The sequence below is a fragment of the Cotesia glomerata genome, linkage group LG9 (genome assembly GCF_020080835.1).
Source record: "Cotesia glomerata isolate CgM1 linkage group LG9, MPM_Cglom_v2.3, whole genome shotgun sequence".
Classification (NCBI taxonomy): domain Eukaryota; kingdom Metazoa; phylum Arthropoda; class Insecta; order Hymenoptera; family Braconidae; genus Cotesia; species Cotesia glomerata.
The window spans coordinates 11,039,557-11,061,534 of NC_058166.1; the positions used below are offsets into that span (position 1 = coordinate 11,039,557).

Genomic DNA, 21,978 nt, shown 5'->3' on the forward strand with positions numbered 1-21,978 from the left:
TTAATGAATATTAAGTATTATTTGAGGAATATTTAAATTTAAAATTCTTGACTAAAAAAAATAAATTTATCCAAGACCAGAGAATTTCATTACGGAATTGTTCTATAATTTAAAAATTTGAAAAGCGGTTGACCTACAAGTCATTCCTGGAACTTTATATTTTTTTCGAACTCAAATATATTCCTATTAGTTGATTTTTGAGCTCTTTAAGCACAAAAAAATCAAAAGTTATCTAAAAAAAAACGATTGTATAGAAATTTTAAATGGTTATTATTTTTCAAGTAATAAAAAAATATTTCTGATGTTTAGAGTTGATTAGTCGAATATTTTGTAAGTTATTTAGAAAAATTTAAAACAAACTTTTTTTCTGATTTTTATTTTTTGAATATCTTTGGAACGACTCGACCGATTGACGTGAAAATCTAATCAGGTTAAAATTTCAATGAAGACTTTCGAACGCTGTGTCGCTCATTTTGATCGGTTGATTCATTCTAAATATATCGTATGAAAAAATTTTATTTTTTGCTCGACGGGCAAAAAGCGTCAACTTTCGGCCCGCTGCGCTAAACGAAAGTGCCGCTTTCTGCCTTCGTCGAGCAAAAAAATAGTATCCACTCTACGGGAAGTAAATAAGAAAGCCTCAGATCACATGTTTGTCAACCTCGGCTTCGCCTCGGCCGACAATTACATGTGATCTGAGACATTTCTTACTTTACTTCCCTAGGTGTGTAATATACTATTACACATGCACACACGCATGCACGAACAAGCGCGGCAGGACCTCCAGTCGGAAATAGTCGGAACGGCTTCCTAGAATCTCGAAATGTGGAGATGAAAATTCTCAAAATCGAAACAATAACTTCCTACTTTTGAAAATTATTAATTTATAAAGCGGGATGTTAAAAAATATTGGATATTTCAATTATGGAAAAACTTCTTGATTCAAGGGATGATATTTTTTTCATATTAGAAATAATTTTAAAGGCAACCGGTTAGCTTCAAAAATTTTTGTCTTGGATCGAAAATGAAGTTAACTACAAATCAATTGTAACATACAATACTATAAAAAATTTTTAATGTATTTTTTATAAACTCATCATAAAATCATACGCCTTTCAAAATATGAATTTAAAAATAAAATACATAATGAGACTAATTTTTTTTTGCCGGGGCAAGTAAGAAGAAATAAATTATTGAAGTTTCATTGTTTCAATTGACCCAGTCTTCTCAATAAAAACTTTTAATGCTTCACACATGATAAAAGACTTATTTATTGCAATAAAAAAACAACATTCAATGTTAAAGTTGAAGCTGCCCATCGAATCAGGCCATCGGTAACGCACAAGCGTATACAATTCAATAAGATAGAATGAAGAGAAGCCAGAGGTTAAGAAAATTCATATCTTTTACGCACTTATTCGACTCCTCAATACTCACATTTGAATATCCATCCATCAAGACCAATAAGTACTGGTACTGGTATTAGTTCATAAAACATAAATATCGAGTTAAATAGGATTCTAAGATCTAAAGTTTTAGCTAAATACACGACAACTAGCACGTGTGGAGAATCTTGAATGCGATGAGACTGAGAGGTCAATTCGTGTCCTGTAACGAGGTTACGAGAATACCTTTCACCCCATTCTTACTTGGATACCGACAACTAAATACTTAGGTTCAATGCGTCCATATTATAATAACAACGATGATCATAAGTAATTAAATGGGACGTCAGAGACTGAAGGTCGCTGCCAAGTAGTGTTGAGTTAGAAATCCTCTAAGTAAGTTCTGTCCTTGTTTAATAATACGATTCATAATATATTACTCAATGTTTAGTTTCGCTCATAATCAACAACTTACACTAGTTAAGTAAACGGTAATAAAAAGTATTTTATCTGGGAATATCTTCACCGTTTGCAGCATCCTCATTTCGTCGAAGACTTACAACTTTTTTTATCCTGTCACCACGATAGAATTAGAAGAGATTGTGGTTTACTTCAGAAAGAAAAAGAAGTGAATTTTAACGTTACGTTCTTCAATTAAGATTCAATTGATTCCTAGAATCTGAGTACACTCATAAATTGGTAGATTGTTCTTAATAATTGTGAGGCGAAAAGTTACCAAATGTTACACACTCATAAAAAAATTGACTTGATTCGAGAGCAAAATTCTTGATACAATCATTTTGAAGATTTTTGTCATCTTGAATTAAGTAGAAAAATTCTTTATTTAAGTAAAATCTACATGAACCATGAACAATTTCTTAGATCAATAATTTTTACACTTGATTCTAGATAATCAAACACTTAAAAATGTAATTTTTGGTTAAAAAATTTTATTCTTGAATCAAGTTAATTTTTTTATCTGATAGTTGATATAGTTTAAATATTGTTACAATTATTTAGGAGATAAAATTTTGAACCAAGCAAGATACTCTGAAGGATTTTTTGTCTTAAATCAAACAGAAAAATTATTAAATTGTAAATAATTAAAATATACGTGATAAATATTGATGATCTTTAACCATAAAGGTTCGATTAATTAATAATCAATTAGAAGTTAATGGGAATCTTAATAGAAATAGTCTTTAATACGAGACATCAGATAAATTTCTTCTAGTAATTGATTTTAAATAATTGATACTACACTTACAAAAAATTGAAGTATAATAAAGATCGATAAAGACTTTTCACGGCCGTGTAAATACACGGTGTTAAGTATCTACTGCTTAACAGTATTTCGTATCAGTAAGGATAATTTTGTCTGTTTTTTAAGAAAAAATTCCTTTAAAATTTGGGCCCTTAAGAAGCACTTTACAGATAAAATAATATTTGAAATTTTCATTTAAAATGGTTAATAAAAGAAAAAATTAATATTTTCAAAAAATGTTTATTAAAATTGAATGAAACGGGACTCGTTAATCAACTTTTAAAACTAAAATTTGAACTTTCAATTAAATGAATCCATATCCAAACGAAATGACAAAACAAATTGAATTCATGATCATACGGGAAAAAATACTCAATAATTATAAGTTTGTGTTCGTAAAGTTTTTTTAGTTAAATTTTTACAGTTCACAGATTAAAATCGTGAGTAATTTACATATGCGCGACAAATTTAATATGCATAATGATACACATTAAGCCGTTTCACAAATTAAATTTTGAAGACCATCAACATAAAGCCACAAAAATGAAAACCCCGACTAGAGTCTAGACAATGAGTACACATCAGTGTCTTTGCTTTTATAATAAACAGCCTCAATCATTCTCCGATCAGCAATCCATGAGGTATCTAGTACCCAACATCTGAGAAAAGAGTCATAGTAACGAGTAAAGAGTATTTCTAACACAAGCAATGGACCGTTACCCCCACCGACCTATATTCATTTCTCGTATATATGCTCAGAACATCTTCTATTCGCAACTAGTAACTACAGGCTCTTGCACTCTTGATAATCTTGCTTCGAACTTTTTAATAAATAAAAAAAAAAAAAAAAAAAAAATCTTAAGATTTCAATCAAAAAACTTTTAATTAAATTCAGTGTCATGAATTATTACTACCCAAAATTATCATAATGGCTTCCTAACTAAAGTGCGATGATACTAAGCTGAAAAAAATTGTCAATTAAAGTCATCAGATTATCACATGGATGACATAAAAAACGATCAAGTGCTAAATAATGAAAACTGACGGTGCAAAAAAATATTTTCCTCGCCCGAAATTACCCAAATTATTATTAACACCATTATTAGAATTAAAATTACCAAGGACGATAAAGCGTGTGTCATCAATAATATTTACTTTAACAGTACTTGCAAGTACAGTTGCCGCAGAGTATGTTAACGAAACGATTTCCAGTGATTTTGTATCACGATGTCGCAGAGATTGTGTTATCAAGAGGGACGTTGTGGTCTGTGGTAAATATCGTGTTGCTAGGTGGTTAAACGACGTGCGTGAGAAGGTATTTACTTATAAATTTAATCCATTGAAATAATAGATTAAGAAAACCATTTTTGAAAAAGTTTAAAAAGAAATTTTTTTTGGGTTAAGTAAATTTCAGTTAAATTCTTTACAAGAATTATTTATCTTAATTCAAAACAAAATTCTTAAAAATGATTCTTTTGTTCAAGAGTTTTTTTCTTGAATAAAGTTAATTTTTTTTCAGTGCATATGTATAATTATATTACTATTTGTTAATAAAGATTTATATTGACAATCTAGGATTTCAGCTACGGGCCGATAAAATTTATAAGGATACCTGCAGTAACAGAAGAGCCAATTCTGCCAAAAGTTCCAGCAAAGAAGGCTTACAAATTCGGTGTGACAGAAACGCTGAATTTTTTGCGTGATACCGCAGAGGAAATTATTAAAAGACGTGCTCTAGTTTATACTTTCCAACCGGCTTTGAGTACCGGTAGATCATTTTCAAACGCACCGATCGTATTGGACGAAGATGAGCTTTTGCAAATGCAAAAAGGCGGGAAAGGTAACTTTCTTTTTAAATCGCATTGTTCATTGAGAAGAGAAATAGATTTTTAACTACCTATTGTTGTAAATTTTCACAATTTTTTCAACATGTGATGAATATATACAATTTATTGAAATAATGAGAATATTTTATAGATATACTAAAATAAACATTGTGAAATTTCGAAAAAATTTTCTTGGAAATTTAGAAAGATATCAGCTACCACGTGTGTCTCACTTCTATCGAAACTTAAATTCATTATTACAAATTAAAAATTGCATTTTTTAAAACTTTTCCAACAAAATGAGAAAATTTTCTGATGTGGTTTTATATGTCCATATATAGTTAGATATGGTTTCATATGTCCATTAATAATTTTTGATATGTCTTAATATACTCATATATGGTCTGATTGAACAATTAGCTATATCAGGTCTTATATGGCCATATTAGGCCATTTCGAGACACACAGTAAAAAATTTTTCGTCAAATTTAACACAAAAATTTGTGTTGATGACTTTTTTTAGACAATTTGTGTTGAATCAACATACTAAAATGTTAAATTCTACACACTAAAATGTTAAATTCTACACAAACATTTTTACACTTTACACAATGACGAAAAATTTTTTACTGTGCATCTATGGCTTGATATGTCCTGATATGACTTATTATGTCTATATTTGGGCCTGATATGTCCATATGAAATTTTTTGATCAAATGCAGTGTTAAAAATCTCCAACAGAGGGCGCATGATCGCTGAATTATTTCATTACAGGAGAGTTAAGTTTAAGGTATTGACTTATAAAATAAAAATTAATTTTTTGACTCTGCTAAGAAACTTATCTGAGATTATTTTTTTGGCTTAATCAACTACTAAACCAATTTTTTTTTAATTTGTCATTTATTCAGGGACAAATTTTTAGAAAAAAAAAGTTATTGAAAAATTACAATAGATTTTTTTTGTTTTTATGAAGAGCTTGATATAGCAATAGATAACCATATCAGGCTATGTATAATTATATGAGGCCATATATAACCAGTTATAAAAATTGACCATACCTAACCATACCAGAAAATTTTTTCATAAAATGCATAATTTTTTACAATTTTTTTTTTTGTATTTAAATTTATGTTCACATAGAACATGATCATGTACAGAAATTATCTGCCATATTTAAATATGACTTTCAATACTTAACTGCCTTTTTTTGCATAATCGTACCGTTTTTTTCCTGCTCTAAATTCTTGATCGTAAACTTTTAAAAAAAAAAATTAATTTTGAACTAACGCGTACCTATATATAAGTCGATGAGCCTTTCTCCTTTGGAATGCAAGAAATAATCTTTTTGTTCAGCGCCCGTGCATACGTATCGACGATTATAACAGGTGTCAGGTCGCTGCGTAATCATCAGCGTGATAAATCGTCTATCTACACTGTAAAAAAGCGTCTAATAACAGTGATTAATGGCATCTTTCATTTTTCAGATAACTCACGGCTTTTCCATAAAAAAAAGAAAGCAATTATCCTGCCAGTTCTTATTCTGCTGAATTTACTGAAAATAAAATTAATTTTGATTCCCATATTTTTGGGCGTGCACTTAATTAAGAAATTAATAATTATTGGCGGTTTATTCGTACCTGGATTTTTATCCAAACTGAGAATCTGCAAGGTTCCTCATCATGGATTTACTTTTCCATTCCATTGGGGCACTGCTGCTGAAGCTCCAGTTGATTATCCTTCTGGTAATATATTGTTTAATTATTCATTTATATTATTACAACTATAATAAATTTGAAAATAACGATTTGTTAAGACTTTATTAAAAATTATTGAAAAATAAAAAATTATTGGAAAAGTAAATTATAAATTTTAAAGTAACTGTTTTTGTTATCAGGATACGGTAATGAAGATCCAGGCTGGTCACATAGGAACGACATTTATCCAGGACTACCAGGATATCCAGCGCCTTACCATTATCCTCCTGCGTATTATAGACAGCGAAGACAAATTTAGTTATTAAAATATTAATTATTAATTTACAATGAAAATGACTGCATTATTTATTTTTATACTTATTTATTTATTTATTCATTTAATTTATTTTCTACCTTTCAAATAGCAACGCAACGTTTCAAATGCAAAATTGAAGAAATTATAAACTTTTCATTACTAAAAGTTGTATTTAAATTAAGTAAATGATGAGAAAGTGTAATTTTTATAAAATTTGTCAAATATAACTACTTAAAATAATAATTTTTTCCACTTTATATTTGAAACTCAAGCATTAATGCGTAGCTATGTCAAATTGTAAAATTTAATTTATTTGTAGCTTATTAGAATATTTTTCTATTGTAAGAATCTCAATCAACAAGACTCTATCTATTAATAAATTTTTTTAAGTACATATGCGTTTGAATTTCTTACTCACTGATGAAAAAGTTAATTTAATTCAACTAAAAATATTTTGAATGAAAATAATAAATAATAATTTTAAAAAATGTTTTTCTTATTTTGAGTTAAGAAATTTGCATGGTAAAGTTTTAAGTAATAAAAATTTTACAAAAAAATATTATTGTTTCTTTTCCCTTAAAAACTTTTTTTAGTTCAAGAGAATTTGGCACTGTTCAAAAGTTTTTCTGCTTCACAAAAAATCTTCAAAATTTTTTCTTGGATCAAGTTACCCTTTATATGTTTGTTTATTTTTACATGATAAACTTTTAAGTAAAAAACATTTGCAGTAAATTTTATATTAACCATTGATTTCTGACATGACACATGTTCTATATGGAACTGAAATAATAGTGATTAATTATCGTAGCAGAAGCCAGTGAAAGTAACAAACAATTGAATATCTCAAAGATTAATTACTTCGAAAAATTAACATTGCATAATTTTTAAATTATAAACTCAATCTTGAATCCGTACAATCGAAAAACAACAAATTCCTCTTAAAAAAAATATCTTCCTGTTTAATCAACCAATGTAAATACAATGATAATTCGAGAACGAACAAAAAAATACGACGAACCACTCAAAAATTATTAACCCGAAGGACATGACCCAAATATTTGAGGTCTGCCTATAAACGGTAATTCAATTGATATTTTTATTTTTATTTTTATTTGTTGTTATACTATTACTATATATATTTGTAGTTCAAGGCCATTTACATAAAATCCGTTGGCCCAGGAGTTGTTGACCCACTGACAGATTTGGACTCTCGCCACACGTCCAGCTAATAATTATCGTAATAATTATACACGTTTTCGTATTATTAAAATGTTGAAACTCGATTGCTGCTTAAAAATATTTATAAATCTTCATTAATTCACACATATACACTAGACATGGGACATAATAAGTATTACAATGTATTCAGTTGATAAACTGAAATCAATCGATCCGATACGAGGAGCCCGTTACTTTTTGTCAACAAGTAATTTTGGTAAATGTCCTCAACAATTGAGTATTAAATTGACTGGCAAATGATAATGATTTACATAGATCGGATGCTAACGATACGATAAATACTAGTCATATGCAATATTTTTATTGTTGTTATCATTGTCATTACAATATAAATTTCATTTCGTTTGATAGATCTATATATCCTAATGTAATGTAACATAAGAAATGTCGCTTACGTACGTCAAGTCAACCGTTACACTATGCGTTATAGCGGAGGAAAAAAGTCACATTAATGTAACGGGTATTAGGTCTATATGACTAGATCGCGATAAGTGCACGTCACGCGTCCATTACTCTTTGATTGTTTCTTACATATGTTATAGATACTTATATGTAATCGGCTTCCGATTGGTTTACTTCTTCCAAAAAATTAGTATAGGCATGATACCAAGAAAATAGAAATTTCTTCTGATGTAAATCATCAATCAAGAAAGATACTCACCAATTTATAGTAAGGAAAAATACTAAAAGCAAAAAATCCGAGGGATTAAGAAATTAATTACTTTTTAAAATCCAATTAGAATTATTTCGAATATACTAATTCATTGGTGTTATTATTTTGTAACAAGAGAGGTTTTTTTAATTTAAATATGGACAAAATCCACTCAATCCTTCAGTGAAAATTTTTTGTTATTACTACATATTTAGGCATAATCAAATGATCATCTGACGTGAAAAAGTCAAATAAACGAAGAGCTTTTTAGAAGTCAAAATGAAAACCAAGCCCATTTTGTATCAAATTTAAGAAGATTATTTTTAATTCTTCTCAAAATGAGAAAACAAAAACGACCAAGTTTCTGAATTAAAGCGTGATTCATAAGATTTCAATGAGAAATCAGTCAAATGGTAAATAACAAAATTACAAACAAAAAGAACCCATATAGGAAAGAACAACGGGCCCAGGCTTGGCCCAACTCTGTGAAACTCTGGCCCAAGCTTGTAAGCCAGAGTTGGCCCAGCCTTGGTGGAAGTCTGGAATGATAACATGGGACCACGGTTGGTTGCCATGACTGGGCCAAGCTTGGTTGCCATGGCTGGGCCAAGCTTGGTTGCCAGGGCTGAGCCATAGTTAATTTTCAAAAATTTTATTTCTGATGTAGAGCTAACGCAAATTCAGACCGCTTAACTCTTAATTTAAACCTAATTTTCGCAAAGTAAAGAAATAAAGTGAAATTCGCATCCGTCCTAACCGAGATTCGAACCCGAGCCAAGCGCTTGCCAGACCGATAAATAACCCCTACACCGTACGACCGATATGTTGAAATACATCTCATCATTCTCATAAACTAAATCTATAAGATGACGGTTTATTTATATAACTTAGGATATTTAATATTGTTTTTTGATGAAAATTAACTATTTTTTACAAATGTTTATTAGGTAAAAAAATGCAAGAGCCAATTTCTAATGTTACTTTAGACTTTGTAAATCGTTCTGTACATTTTTAATATTTTATTATAAATTTTAATGTTTAAAATTATCAACATTAAAAATTCAACTGTAAATTATTATCTTTTAATTTTTTAATATCATATCAATCTTGATGATATGTAATTGTTTTTGTTAAATAATAAATTTTCGATTGTAGCATTAGCTAATAAATATTCGTTAAACAAAGAATATTTACTGTTAAAAATTATAATACTTAATGATTATTTAACTTTAGATTTTCCATTGAATGGACAAGACTAGGTAACCCATCCTTGGCCTAAGTCTGGCGTACCATCAAATGGCCAGAGCTAGGTGAGCCAGTCTTGGCCCAAGACTGGCGCGCCATTGGACGGCCGAGGCTAGTTAACCCAGCCTTGGCCCAAGTCTGGTTCACCAAAGGAACGGCCAAGGCTGAGTTCTCCAGTCTTGGCCCAACTCTGGGATGCCAAGCCTGGCGTCCCAGTGTTGGCGCAAGCTTGGCCCCGTCGTTCAACTCTGGGGACTCCCTACATGGGAAGGGAAAAAATCAAAGTAGTGTCTACAGAGTAGAGTATACTAGACTAGTAAATGCAGTCTCATGTAATCTAAATTGCGACTTTATTAGTAATTACATTTGATAAATTGTGAATGTAATTTTTTGTAATAATAGAAACTCAAAATTGAATAAATATAGCCCCATAGAATTACAAAGTGAATGTAATTTTTTTTGTAACTTCATATGCAAATGTAATTATCATAAGACGATATATAAAAGCATCCAATTATCTTAAAAGTTTTTTAATTACAGACAACAAGGTAAACAATTTGTCGTATGGATTTTGTTCTATATAGATAAACATAAAAATTTGTTTTAAAGTTCCAAAATGTGTATATATTAAAGAATTTGATTATCAAATTATTACTCACACGTAGAAAACTATATTCTATAGCTAAATCATGGATGTAAAACATCTGAGTTAAGTTTCTGCACGTGAAAATAATTAATTGATATACTAGATTTATCGAAGTATCTAGAAATTTGATCAGAACAAAACTTTTTTCAGTTAAAGGTCAGTTTTTGTTTTTAATTATAATTGTTCTATTGTTATTATTTCAAAATTATCTCATAAAAAAATTATCATGATTTTTTTAAACCAAATTTATTTATAAATATTTAATGAATGTAATAAAAAATACAGGATTTAAAAAATATTTTTTATATACAAAAATTTAGGATAAATGTAAAATTAATAAAATTTCAAGTTTAAATTTAAGTAGAATTCGGTCGTTAAATAAATAAATAAAAAGATGTAAATGAATAAATAAATAAATAAATACATAAATTTAGTGAGGTGTGTAAAAACGACAAAGTGTAAATGACAAGCCTGATTAGAGCAATAAAGAAAGTAAATCGGTGAATAGAAAGGTGAGAAAAAGAGCGATAACATTTAAGTATTTTTATGTATTTATTTTTTCCTCTTCTTTTTAACTTTACTATCATTATTATTGTTGGAAGAAGGAAGGCTCAAGAAGTAAAGGTAGCCCTCTTCTACAGTAGTGTACAAATGGACAGACGACTGATGGCCGGGTAACCCAGATTAACCGCGTTCAACCGATTCCAAGAGTGCGTTCGCCAGTACCGTGGAGTCCTCCGTCCGCGAGCCGACTTTAAACTGCTCGATTTAGTACCACTGCTTTATCGATTTTTCGTTCCTTTTTGAATGTTTAACAACTTTATTTTATTCAAGTTTTTGTATATAACTCTAAGCAAAGTTGAATTAGTATTCAAGATTTGTTATTAATCAGTGCGATAAATATTTTTGTTGTTTAATTACTTTGAGATTAAGGACTGTGTTAACAACACGTGTAAGTATTTTTTTTTTCCATTAATGTTTGCTGTGTGACAAGTGGCCTTGAGAGAGCACAATAGTGATAGTACGGTGAATGACCGGTGTGTATTGACCATTAAATAGTTTACATTATTGTTATTAAATTTATATACAGGAACAGGAATCCGGAAAAAATAAGGCTTTGTAAAGTTTAACCATGTATCCAGGGCAAAATAAAACATTAGATTTTAGGAATTTCAGGATTCTATTTATTTTTATTTAGCTAAAAATTATTTTTAGGCAAATTATTTTAAAATCTAAAAACATTGGAGGACTTGAAAGAATTTTGAAATTTAAAATAAAAATTTTTTGATATTTTGGAAAGGTGTAAAAAATTCGATTATTTTTTTTTTTAATTTTGATTATTTTTTTGGGAAGTTTAGTTGCGTAATTTTTGGAATTATTTTTAATTTCAAAATTTCAATTTCAGATACAATTTTTTTAATGCTAAAAAAAAAATTTTTTAAAGTCAAAGTTAGAAAATTACTACATTTTTGTAAAAGTAATAAAATTTCAAAAAATAACAATTTAAAAAAAAAATTCGGAGTAGATTTTGAAAAATGCAGATTTTAATTTTTGAAAATTTTGGACATTCAGAAAAAATTACTACAAAATGTAAACATGTATTCTTGTTATGAGAAAAAAAAACAATTTTTTGATGTAGAAAGTATTAAAATAACAATAAAAAATTATGAGTAAATTTACGATCCATGCAAAAATAAATATCCACCAAGTAAACATCGTTATAATAAACTACATCAATTTTTTACTCTATTTTTTAACAGCAATTTAGTTCTTATTGCCCATTATTATCCATAAACAAATACTAAACTAAACTCAATTATTATAACTTTTTACTTCTAGCTAACAAGATGATAATGCAGCCGAGCCATTTTTGATCTTAAATAACAATAATCACGCTCAAGATTGCTGAGAGCCAGCAAAATGGCTTATAAAAACACCTGGAGTCATAAAAAATCTCATCATTGTTATTATTATTACTTAATAATTGCAATTACATTTACTTGTTGTAATGCACTGGAGGCCAAGGCCGAGGTGAACGAGACAGAAAGCAATGAAGTTACGTCTAGCAACGTAGATCACAATTGGATGGACGATAAGCCTGATTTATCCCATCCACATTCTTTCAAAAATAAGCCCAGCAAATTTGATGTCGACGTTTCTGGGCTCACTTACACCGACAACAATTCTTCTCAATCTCACAGTCCAAATCCAAATTCAATAGACACCAAAGCTTGCAAAGGCTCAGCTACCAAATGCCTAAAAAAAGATTTGGAGGATTTTTTAGACGACGTCAAGGGTAAGAGCATCCTCGACGTTACCGACTCAGTGCAAATAGAAAAGAGAACAAATTCCACGGGTGTGGATCCGCACGAAAGTTTGTTTGATAAAGTTCACAGGCTGACCAAAAATTATGTTCTAAAAATAAAACTGAACCAATTGAGACAGCCGAGAACGTTTTTTGGTTGTAAGTTAATTTATTTCTCGATTTTATATCGCTTTTGTTATTAACAAAACGCTTAAAAGCTTATTTAATGCCGCTTTGCTATTAAAACTGTTGTGATTAATTATAGTCAGTTTTTTTTGTTAATTTTTTGAGTAATTAATACTTTGTCTTGGATATTTGGGGAATTTTCGAGCTGAACATTTGAAAAAGACGATATTTGTATATCGAAGATACAATTAAAAATTATCGTAGGTAGTAATTTCATGGAGAAATATAGCTTTAAAATAATTCAAAATTTAGGATGAAACAAATTTTTTAAAAATTCATTCATAAATAATTTTCAAACTTGGAACAATTTGGTACTAATGCTTATGGAAAAATACTACATGTGATCAGATCTAAAGAAGCAAATGTACTTAGATGTTCAAATCGGCTCTATATGTTTAGATCTGGTCTAAAATAAGAATTTTTTTTTAGCTATTAAAAATTATAATTGTCAAATTGAATAAACTAATTTAAATCAAAATTCTTTTGCGTATGCGTACTAAGAAGTCACATTCAAACATTCAATTAGTTTTTATCAACCTTACTTTTTACGAATTTCTTTTATGAATTTGATTAACATAAGGTAAAAGCCCCAATAGATGATCATGTACCAGTATATGATCACTCCATGTATTTGTATATCTATATTCACAAATATAGTTATACAAATACATGGAGTGATCATATACTGGTACGTGATCATCTATTGGAGCTTTTACCTTACTATTATTTTAACTATACAATTGAAACGTAATCAAAGTAATAATGTTAATATTATTTAAAATTTTTTTTAATGTCGTGAAAAAGTAACTGCTCGCTATGAACGATTGCATGAATTAATACAATAAAAAAGGGGCAAAATTTATAAATATTTTTGAAGAAAACTTTAGCAGCAAGAAATAAAGACTTGAAGATCGTGACCTTTGATGGAGAGCGCATGGCTTGACTAACAGCAACTAAACGCTAAAAATGCCTGGTAAAATTTTGCTTTCAGCTTTGTCGGATGGAAAGAATCCATTTTTAACAGGCTTTGGACTTGGTTTTTTAGCGTTCGGTTTGAAGAAGTTGCTGTTACCGTTAATCATAGGTGCCCAGGTTATTAAAAGTATCCTGATAGCACTTTTTTTGCCGAGTATCATTGGAAGTATTGGTAAAATGGTTGGAAAAGGTAATTAGTTGTTACTTAGCCACTAAATTCAAATAATAGTTATCATGAATTATAATCAATATTCGCTTATTTTTATTGTTTATTCAATTTGAGCGGGTTCATCAGTTTTTGTGACTGTTTAGCAGGGGTTTCATCGTTCGCACAGTCTTCACAAGGTGTCACTGCGACGCCGGATGAAAACTTTGAATTCAAAGACAACTCTGATTTCTACAATGATGATTATCTGGCGAAACAACCCTTGGGAACCTTGCCAGCATCTGCTATGTACGAGGAAGGAATGATGCAAGTTCAGAAACCAGACTCGCGGTATTCTTTTATTGACTCAAGATTGTCACCGGTCGCCATGCTTAATGACAGATACTATACCAGGCATGCTGCTAATGGTTATGCGAAAAAACAAGACTTCAAGGTAATGCTCATTCACTTTGCACGCCTCATAACGCGAACACAGTTGAGGTAGTGCTTTACGATTAACACATTAAGGTCAAGCAATTTTGTGGATTTAAAATGCTTCTATTACAACCATATTGCACTAATCAATGTTATATTTTCTAAAAAATTATTTTATATCGCTACATTGAGAGAAAAATTTTTTTTGAAAAAAATGGGCATTTTTGTGATAAGAAATAAAATTTTTAACACAGTTATTTCTTAGTTGAAGAAATAAAAAATTTTCTTACAGTAACTTTTGTGTTGAAAAAAATTTTTTTCAAATTAGAATAAAACAATATTAGATAGAAAATTTACGAATTTACGAAAACAACTAAGTTCTTATTACAACATAGCTTATTTTTTCAAAAGAAATTTTTTCTCTCAGTGTAGCGATATAAGGGTTGATTTTTATTTTACTATGTATATAACAGCAGGTCGAATTATTAGAAACTACTTTGCCCTCATGATCATATAACGTAAGTCAGATCATAGTGGGATACTTTGGTCAAATTTAACTAACAATTAAAGTCCTTTTCAATTGATTTTTTCAACATTTTGCAAAATAAGTAAAAATTTATCCAAAAAAAAACTTTAACGCTGATTATATTAAAGTATTTTATAATTGAAAAATTACATTAGATTTCTCAAACGTGTTGTCAACTGTATCTTTGGTGCAGCTTTGAAGCACTCTGTTTTTTAAATTAATGAATAAATAGAAAAATGTTTTAAATTGTATCTGTGGAAAATTTTACTCTTTACAAACTCTCAATTAGTTGTATTTTCTGTGATTTCAATATAGTTTGAGCTATTTTGAAAAAATTGAGAAAACTTGTGAATTTTCGGAAAATTCTGCTCAGACATTATATAGAATTTTGTATAATTACATAGAATTTTATATAATTATATATATTTATATAAAATTTTAAGTTAACAATTATGTATAATTAGATAAAATTATATATAATTATGCAAAATTGTATAAAATTATACACAATTCTATATAGTTTTGAATAATTATATATAATTTTATATAATTATATAAAAAAATTTCCCCGGTAGATAAAATTATGTATAATTATATAAAAATATATAAAATGATACATAATTTTATATAATTATATATATTTATATAAAATTTTAAGTTACCAATTGTGTATAATTAGATAAAATTATATATAATTATATAAAATTATACATAATTTTATATACTTTTGTATAATTATATATAATTTTATATAATTATATCTTACTATATAAAATTTTTTGTCCCCGGGTAGATAAAATTATATATAATTATGTATAAGTTTATATATTTATATATAATTAGATCAAATTATATATAATTAGACATAATTTTATATAATTATATATAATTTTTTTTCCCCGGGAACCTCTTATAACTTTTGAACGGCTTGACCGATTTCATAGCGGTTGACGACATTTGAAAAAACTTGACCAAACTTAGATTTTGAATACAATTTGAGTCGATTTGGGCCGGTAGATTTTGAGAAATCTAAAAAAAACTACGAAAAAAAAATTTTTTAAATGTGGTTTTTTGGAATAACTCTTAAACGGCTTTACCGATCGATTCCAAAAACTAATCAGCTCTTAAGCTTAAATAATTGCATCGATCGCTGTCAACGCTATCAAAATCGGTTAAGTTGTTCGTAAGATATCGTGAACGAAAAATTTGGGAAAGAGTGTTTTTCTTACATAACTCCGACATTTCTTCTTAAATTGTTTTCAATTCCAGAAAATAATTTTTAGAGCTTAAAAAACTATGTTGATCGCCGCCAAGAACGTGAAAATCGGTTGATTGGTTCGAGAGATATCGTTGACGAAAAATTTGGGAACAAGTGTTTTTTTACCATAACTCCGACATTTCTTTTCGGATCGTTTTTGATGTGATGATACAACTAGAAGAGCTCAAAAAATTACGTCGATCTTCTTCAAGAACGTCGAAATCAGTTGATTGGTTCGTGAGATCCTTGTTGAAAAAATTCGGAAAAGGGAATTTTTCAAATTCCTCCAAAATTTTTGGTCTGATTAATTCGTGTTCAGTAGTAAATCACAGAACTTAAAAACTGCGTCGAATTAATTTTCAACCGCGTAAAAATCGGTTTATTCAATCAAAAGTAATTGCAGTTCGAAAATTTTAAGAATAGTGTTTTATTAAATCTCTATCAGACTTTTGAGCTCGAAGAGCTCATAAGCATAGAACAGCTAACTCTTTGAGCTCGAAGAGCTCAAAATAACAAATAAATTGTTTTTTTGAGCTTGAAGAGCTCAAAAACGTCATTAGTTCAATTTTAAACGCCTAGGTATGGAATTAACGGAAAGTTACAGGGATAGCCTTCAGAGTCAACCGTTTTCCTAATTTTTTTTCTAAAATTTAATGAGCATTGTGAGGCGTGCACTTTTGGATCATCTTAATTTTTCGTTCAATTTTCCATAAAAAAATTTTTCGATCGGTCATACATGCCTAATTTTCGGGTCTGACCATATATGGGCATTGCAGAATGTATTAAAAATTATATATGGACACTTCAAACCGTGTTAGATAATTATTTCTTTAATGGTATCATCAAAACTTCAAATTTTTAATTTTATATGATCTATAACGATTGCAATTTGCTAGCTGAGTTGAACGCACGACGAATAGTTTTTAAAAAATATTTTTTTGAGGAAAATAAAATTATTACTCTGTTGATTCTTGTTCGATTTTAAAAATACTATTTTTTACCAAACTTCTGTTATGATACAAATAAAAAGTTCTGCAAAATCATTCTTAGTCTCACGAGCGGAAGACCATGCGTTGTTCAATGAAAATTAATAGTATTATGAGTATGGTATTTATACATTTTATTATTTGAAAGTATTATACTATTTATTTTATTAATAAAAAAGACTTATCACAAGAAATAGAAAATAAATTTTATAGCGAGATTACAATCAAATTTTTATCGTAGTTTAATTTATTTGTAATAAAAAAGCGATAAATTATCTGGTGAGATAGATGGAAAAACTAATTAGATCTTTTAAGATTATTCTCAGATCTTTCCGAAACACCGCTTAGATAATATCATAATAATAGCTAGAAAATACATAAATTAATCGTTTCCTATTTCGACCTACATGAAGCATTTTTCCAGTAACGGAACTGTCGGAAGATGTATAATGTATAATACTTTGGTACTATACATGCGGCACAGGGAAATGAGAATTATTGAACTGATAATAAATAATAAGCAGGAGTCAAAAGTAAAAAAAAAAATAACACTAACGGATTTGTTTCCTCAGATTAATTTAGTTCTTCTTTACGTCTTATGAAAACAATTCTTCACGCGAGCTTGATACATGTTGATCTGTTTATTCCTATTAAGTCATATACCTTGACGTTGTTCGATTTATTATCTCCATTAAATAAAAAGACAAATTTTTCTTTATTATTATAACTAATAAATTTGCACGACTTAAAATGCGAAAGTCCTCTACGATTGACAAATGTTTTTCGCTTTCTTTCTGTGATCATTTTTATTGCAATACTCTTGTGAGTTCATGTAACTAAAATAATTTATAGACCATCATACATGATACAGACAATTCAATTATGATCAATTAAAATTTTTAACTTCCCGCTAAGAAAATCTCAGATATTCAAAATCGAGAAATTATTGGTTTTACCCCGTTTTACAAAAATCGAGTTTTCATCAGATCTCGACGTTTGAGGGTCACAGGAAGCTTCCCTGACTATCCCCGGGAGGGTGTCACTATGTCTGTATGTATGTATATATGCATGAATGCATGCGCGCGCGCGCGCGTGTGTGTGTGTGTGTGTGTGTGTGTGTGTGTGTGTGTGTGTGTGTGTGTGTGTGTGTGTGTGTAAGTATGTAAACCTCTCATAACTTTTGAATGGCTTGACCGATAAGATCGCGGTTGGTGCCATTCGAAAGGGCTTGTCCGAATTTAGATTTTGGATCGATTTGGACCGATAGATTTCGAAAAATCTAAAAAAAACTAAAAAAAAATTTTTTCAAAAGTGATTTTTTTGGAATAACTTTTGAACGGCTTTATCGATCAACTCCAAAAACTAATCAGCTCTTAACCTTGGAAAACCATGTCGATCGCCGCTAATCCGTTAAAAATCGGTTGATTCTTTCGAGAGATATCGCGTGTATAGCTCTTTTGAGCCCAGGAAACGGCCTCTTCGGAGGTAGGCGAAAGCCTCGCCATATATTCTTCTTCGTTCGAGAGATATCGTGCGGGAAAGCAAACCCAAAAAAATGTTTTTTCGGAATTACGAATGCCACCAACCGCGTGAAAATCGGTTCATTCATTCAAAAGTTATTGCGGTTTGAAAACTCCAAAAATAGTGTTTTATCAACCTTCTATCAAACTTTTGAGCTTGAAGAGTTCAAAAGCATAGAAAAGTTATCTTTTTGAGCTTGGAGAGCTCAAAACAACATATAAATTGTATTTTTAAGCTCTTCGAGCTCAAAAACTTCGTAAATGCAATTTCAAGCGCCCAGGTCTGGAATTAGCGGGAAATTGCAGGGATGGCATTCAGGGTCAACCGTTTTCCTAATTTTTTTAAAATTTATTTAGAGCAATTTTTCTGGTTTAAAGTTGATATTTTTAGTTTCATTAGATAATTGAATTACAATAATATTTTTTTTACAATATAATAAATACCTAGAAAAAATTATTGGAGAAAAATCTAACACTAAAGCAATGATTATTACTTTCAGTTTTTCTTCAGTTTATGGTGGCAATAAAGGAAATGACGTACATAGATGGTGTGTTTTAAGCGCGCGTAATTTAAAATCGAATAGTCGGTTTGACTTAATGAAGTTGTTTGCATGACCTACGATAAATTTTGTCCTGTATTCGCATGCACGTGATAATAACAGCTGGTGTTAAGTTTAGTAGAGAAAATACCGCGAAAATGAACTTTTATCAAGAGAAAAAATCTTAGACCAAGAATACCGTTTTGAAGAAAATGGTTATCTATTCAAAAAAAAAAATTCTTAAACTCAGAATAAATTCTTGGCTTGATTTATTTTTGATTTAAGGGGGTCTTCTGGTTTGACGCCCTGATTTTTGAGCATTTTTTTGGGATTTTTTTGTAAAGACCGATGAAGAGATAGAACTTTAAACTTTTTTACCATATTTATACATATTTCAAGAGTATACAGTTTAATTCTTACCTGAAAACATTCAGTAGAATTAAAGTTATAGTGGTCTGAAGACACCTGCCTCGAAAAAAATTGACGCTCACTTCCTCCATGAGATCAGCTGATTGGCTTATCTGAAACTAAAAAACCCGGCGGGGTTTTAATCTATATACTTAAATACACCAAGTGGACTACGATCAAAAAAAAAATTTCAAAATTGGATTTTTGAGAGACTTCGGAACAAAAAAGTTCGAATTTCAATTTTTCTTTGTCAACTTTTTGAAACAAAAAAATATAAATTTTTAAAATTTTTTCTCTTGACTCAAGAAAACCATTTTCTTGAAAATGTTATTCGTGGTTCAAGATTTTTTCTCTCGAATCAAGTTATCTCCTATTATTTATATTTGTCATTGTAATTATCAACTTATTTATCATTATAATATATTTTTTATTAAAAATTTAATAAACTTTATGAGTCATGCATTTAAAAATTTTTTGAATTTTTAGTTATTGTTACCAAAATTTCACCATTTTTCTATCACATTTTGTCAATTTATCTACATCAAAAATATTTTTACGATTGATTCAACAGCTAGAATGCAATAAATTCTTATTTTATCGAATTTTTAATGTATCGTCAATGAATCTCACTAAAGTTTCTTATTTTACAAATTTTGTCTAATAGAAATCATTATTTAAGAATAAAATTAACAAAATAACATAATAATTTTTAATTTCCAGGTATTTCACGAGATTCCTTCAAGTTCTCTTCTTCTAACAAACTATGATCCATTCTACTCACCCTTGCTTTCTCGACTGGACGCAGTATTTTCCCGTCTTGGACACACCACTGAGGGATGTCGCGAATACGCGGTATGTGCCATGTACCGCAGCCCGGCCCGTTTTGCACCGTATTCTAATCTGATATCAGCTCAATTATCCCGCGAATTGAACGAATTACGTCGACCGGCGAGTGACAATCCCGAAACGCTGAGATTTTTCCGGTACATGAAAGCCGCTAAAGATGGCCAGGATGGAGTGAAGTGCGAAGACGTTTATGTAAATTGTGAAATCGCCAGGGATGATCCTAGTTTAAGGCAAAATCAAGCCATGCTTGCAACCTATCAGGATATCGACAAACTTGTTCACGCCAGAAAATTATAGGAACTAAATGTATAGATAATTTAGATAATTATTTATTTATTTATTAATTTATTTTTTGTTAAATTTATTTATTTTTGACTTAGTTCTAAAGAGTGATTAGTTTTTTGCATCACAGACTGTTTTGATATCAAAGTGGTTGTTTAAGAATAAAACAGACATATTATTATAATTAATTTAATTAAATATTTTTAAGTAACTAAAATAATTTACTTAAAAATTTATCCAGTGGAACTTGGATTACTTATTTATTATCTCAAAAGTAATAATGGATTTAAATGTATAATAACTTCATTGAAAAAAATTTATGCTAAAAATATATCAAAACTAAATAAATAATTGATAAAATATGCATAAAAAATACATTTTTAATAGCTAACTCATGGACGATTTTCGTACATATTTTATATATTTTAAATTGTAGTTGAACTATGTTCAAAATATTGAAGAAATGCATCTATGAAAACAAAAAAAAAAAGCATATTTCAAACTTTATAAAATCATATGAATATAAGAATCTGTTAATAAATAATTACATATTTTTTTTTACATGGAATCCTAATTTATTTTCAAGATGTATTTCTATTATATTTGAGATAAATTTTTAATCGCCAAAAAATAGCTGTTGAAAATAGATTTAACAAAGTTATACATATATTTTTGATATAAATTTTTTCATAGGAACAAAAGCAATTAAATTTTGAGTTCCATACATAATGTATAATATGATATATATGATTTATTAATTATCATAAAGGTATAGTAGATAGAACAAAACCGTCACGAGTCAGTAATCAAATATTTAAATTATTAATATTATTATTATAAAAAAGCCGTGTAATTACATTTTGTTGAAATTAAGCATTTTGATTAATTCGAAAATTAATCATTATTTAGCTTGTTGTATTGTTATCATTGAAATATCAATAATTATTTTTAATGTTCAATTAAAATGATCATATATTCACCATTTGAGTTTCGTAAGCTTGTATAATACAGTTGTAAAAATAAAAGCTCAAAAAAGTTTATTTGAAGATTTAGAGTGACACATTTTTTAACAATTAATCTGAGGTATTAAAGGAAATTTTTTGAAAAGAATAAAATAAAAATTTAACAAGTTGTGAAGGATACGGAAGGAATTAACAAAAATATTGATGAAATTTGTGTTAAATTATTTATTTGGTAATCTGAAAAACTAAAAATGGATTCATAACACAATTTTTCAGTTATAGTTTCATTGATGTAAGAATATGTTCTGTTAACTGAAATGTTTTTACTAATTTTGAAA

At 28.9% G+C, this 21,978-nt stretch overlaps 2 protein-coding genes across 7 annotated transcripts; both read left to right on the forward strand.

The window, feature by feature from the left end:
* The first annotated feature begins 3,264 nt into the window (after positions 1-3,264).
* Positions 3,265-6,523, forward strand: LOC123271877. Its single transcript, XM_044738407.1, has 4 exons — positions 3,265-3,964; positions 4,225-4,489; positions 5,960-6,217; positions 6,370-6,523. The coding sequence occupies exons 1-4, from the start codon at positions 3,683-3,685 to the stop codon at positions 6,486-6,488; spliced, it is 924 nt and encodes a 307-aa protein (XP_044594342.1). The 5' UTR covers positions 3,265-3,682; the 3' UTR covers positions 6,489-6,523.
* Positions 6,524-10,919: 4,396 nt separating this feature from the next.
* Positions 10,920-20,834, forward strand: LOC123271859. 6 transcript variants are annotated; one of them, XM_044738370.1, is made up of 5 exons: positions 10,920-11,219; positions 12,107-12,731; positions 13,750-13,923; positions 14,046-14,332; positions 20,271-20,834. In XM_044738370.1, the coding sequence occupies exons 2-5, from the start codon at positions 12,188-12,190 to the stop codon at positions 20,691-20,693; spliced, it is 1,428 nt and encodes a 475-aa protein (XP_044594305.1). In that variant the 5' UTR covers positions 10,920-11,219; positions 12,107-12,187; the 3' UTR covers positions 20,694-20,834. The 6 variants fall into 6 exon arrangements, with proteins under 6 accessions (XP_044594305.1, XP_044594306.1, XP_044594307.1 ...); XM_044738371.1 differs by having other exon boundaries at positions 14,049-14,332; positions 20,271-20,833; XM_044738372.1 differs by having other exon boundaries at positions 13,804-13,923; positions 20,271-20,831.
* Positions 20,835-21,978: the final 1,144 nt, after the last annotated feature.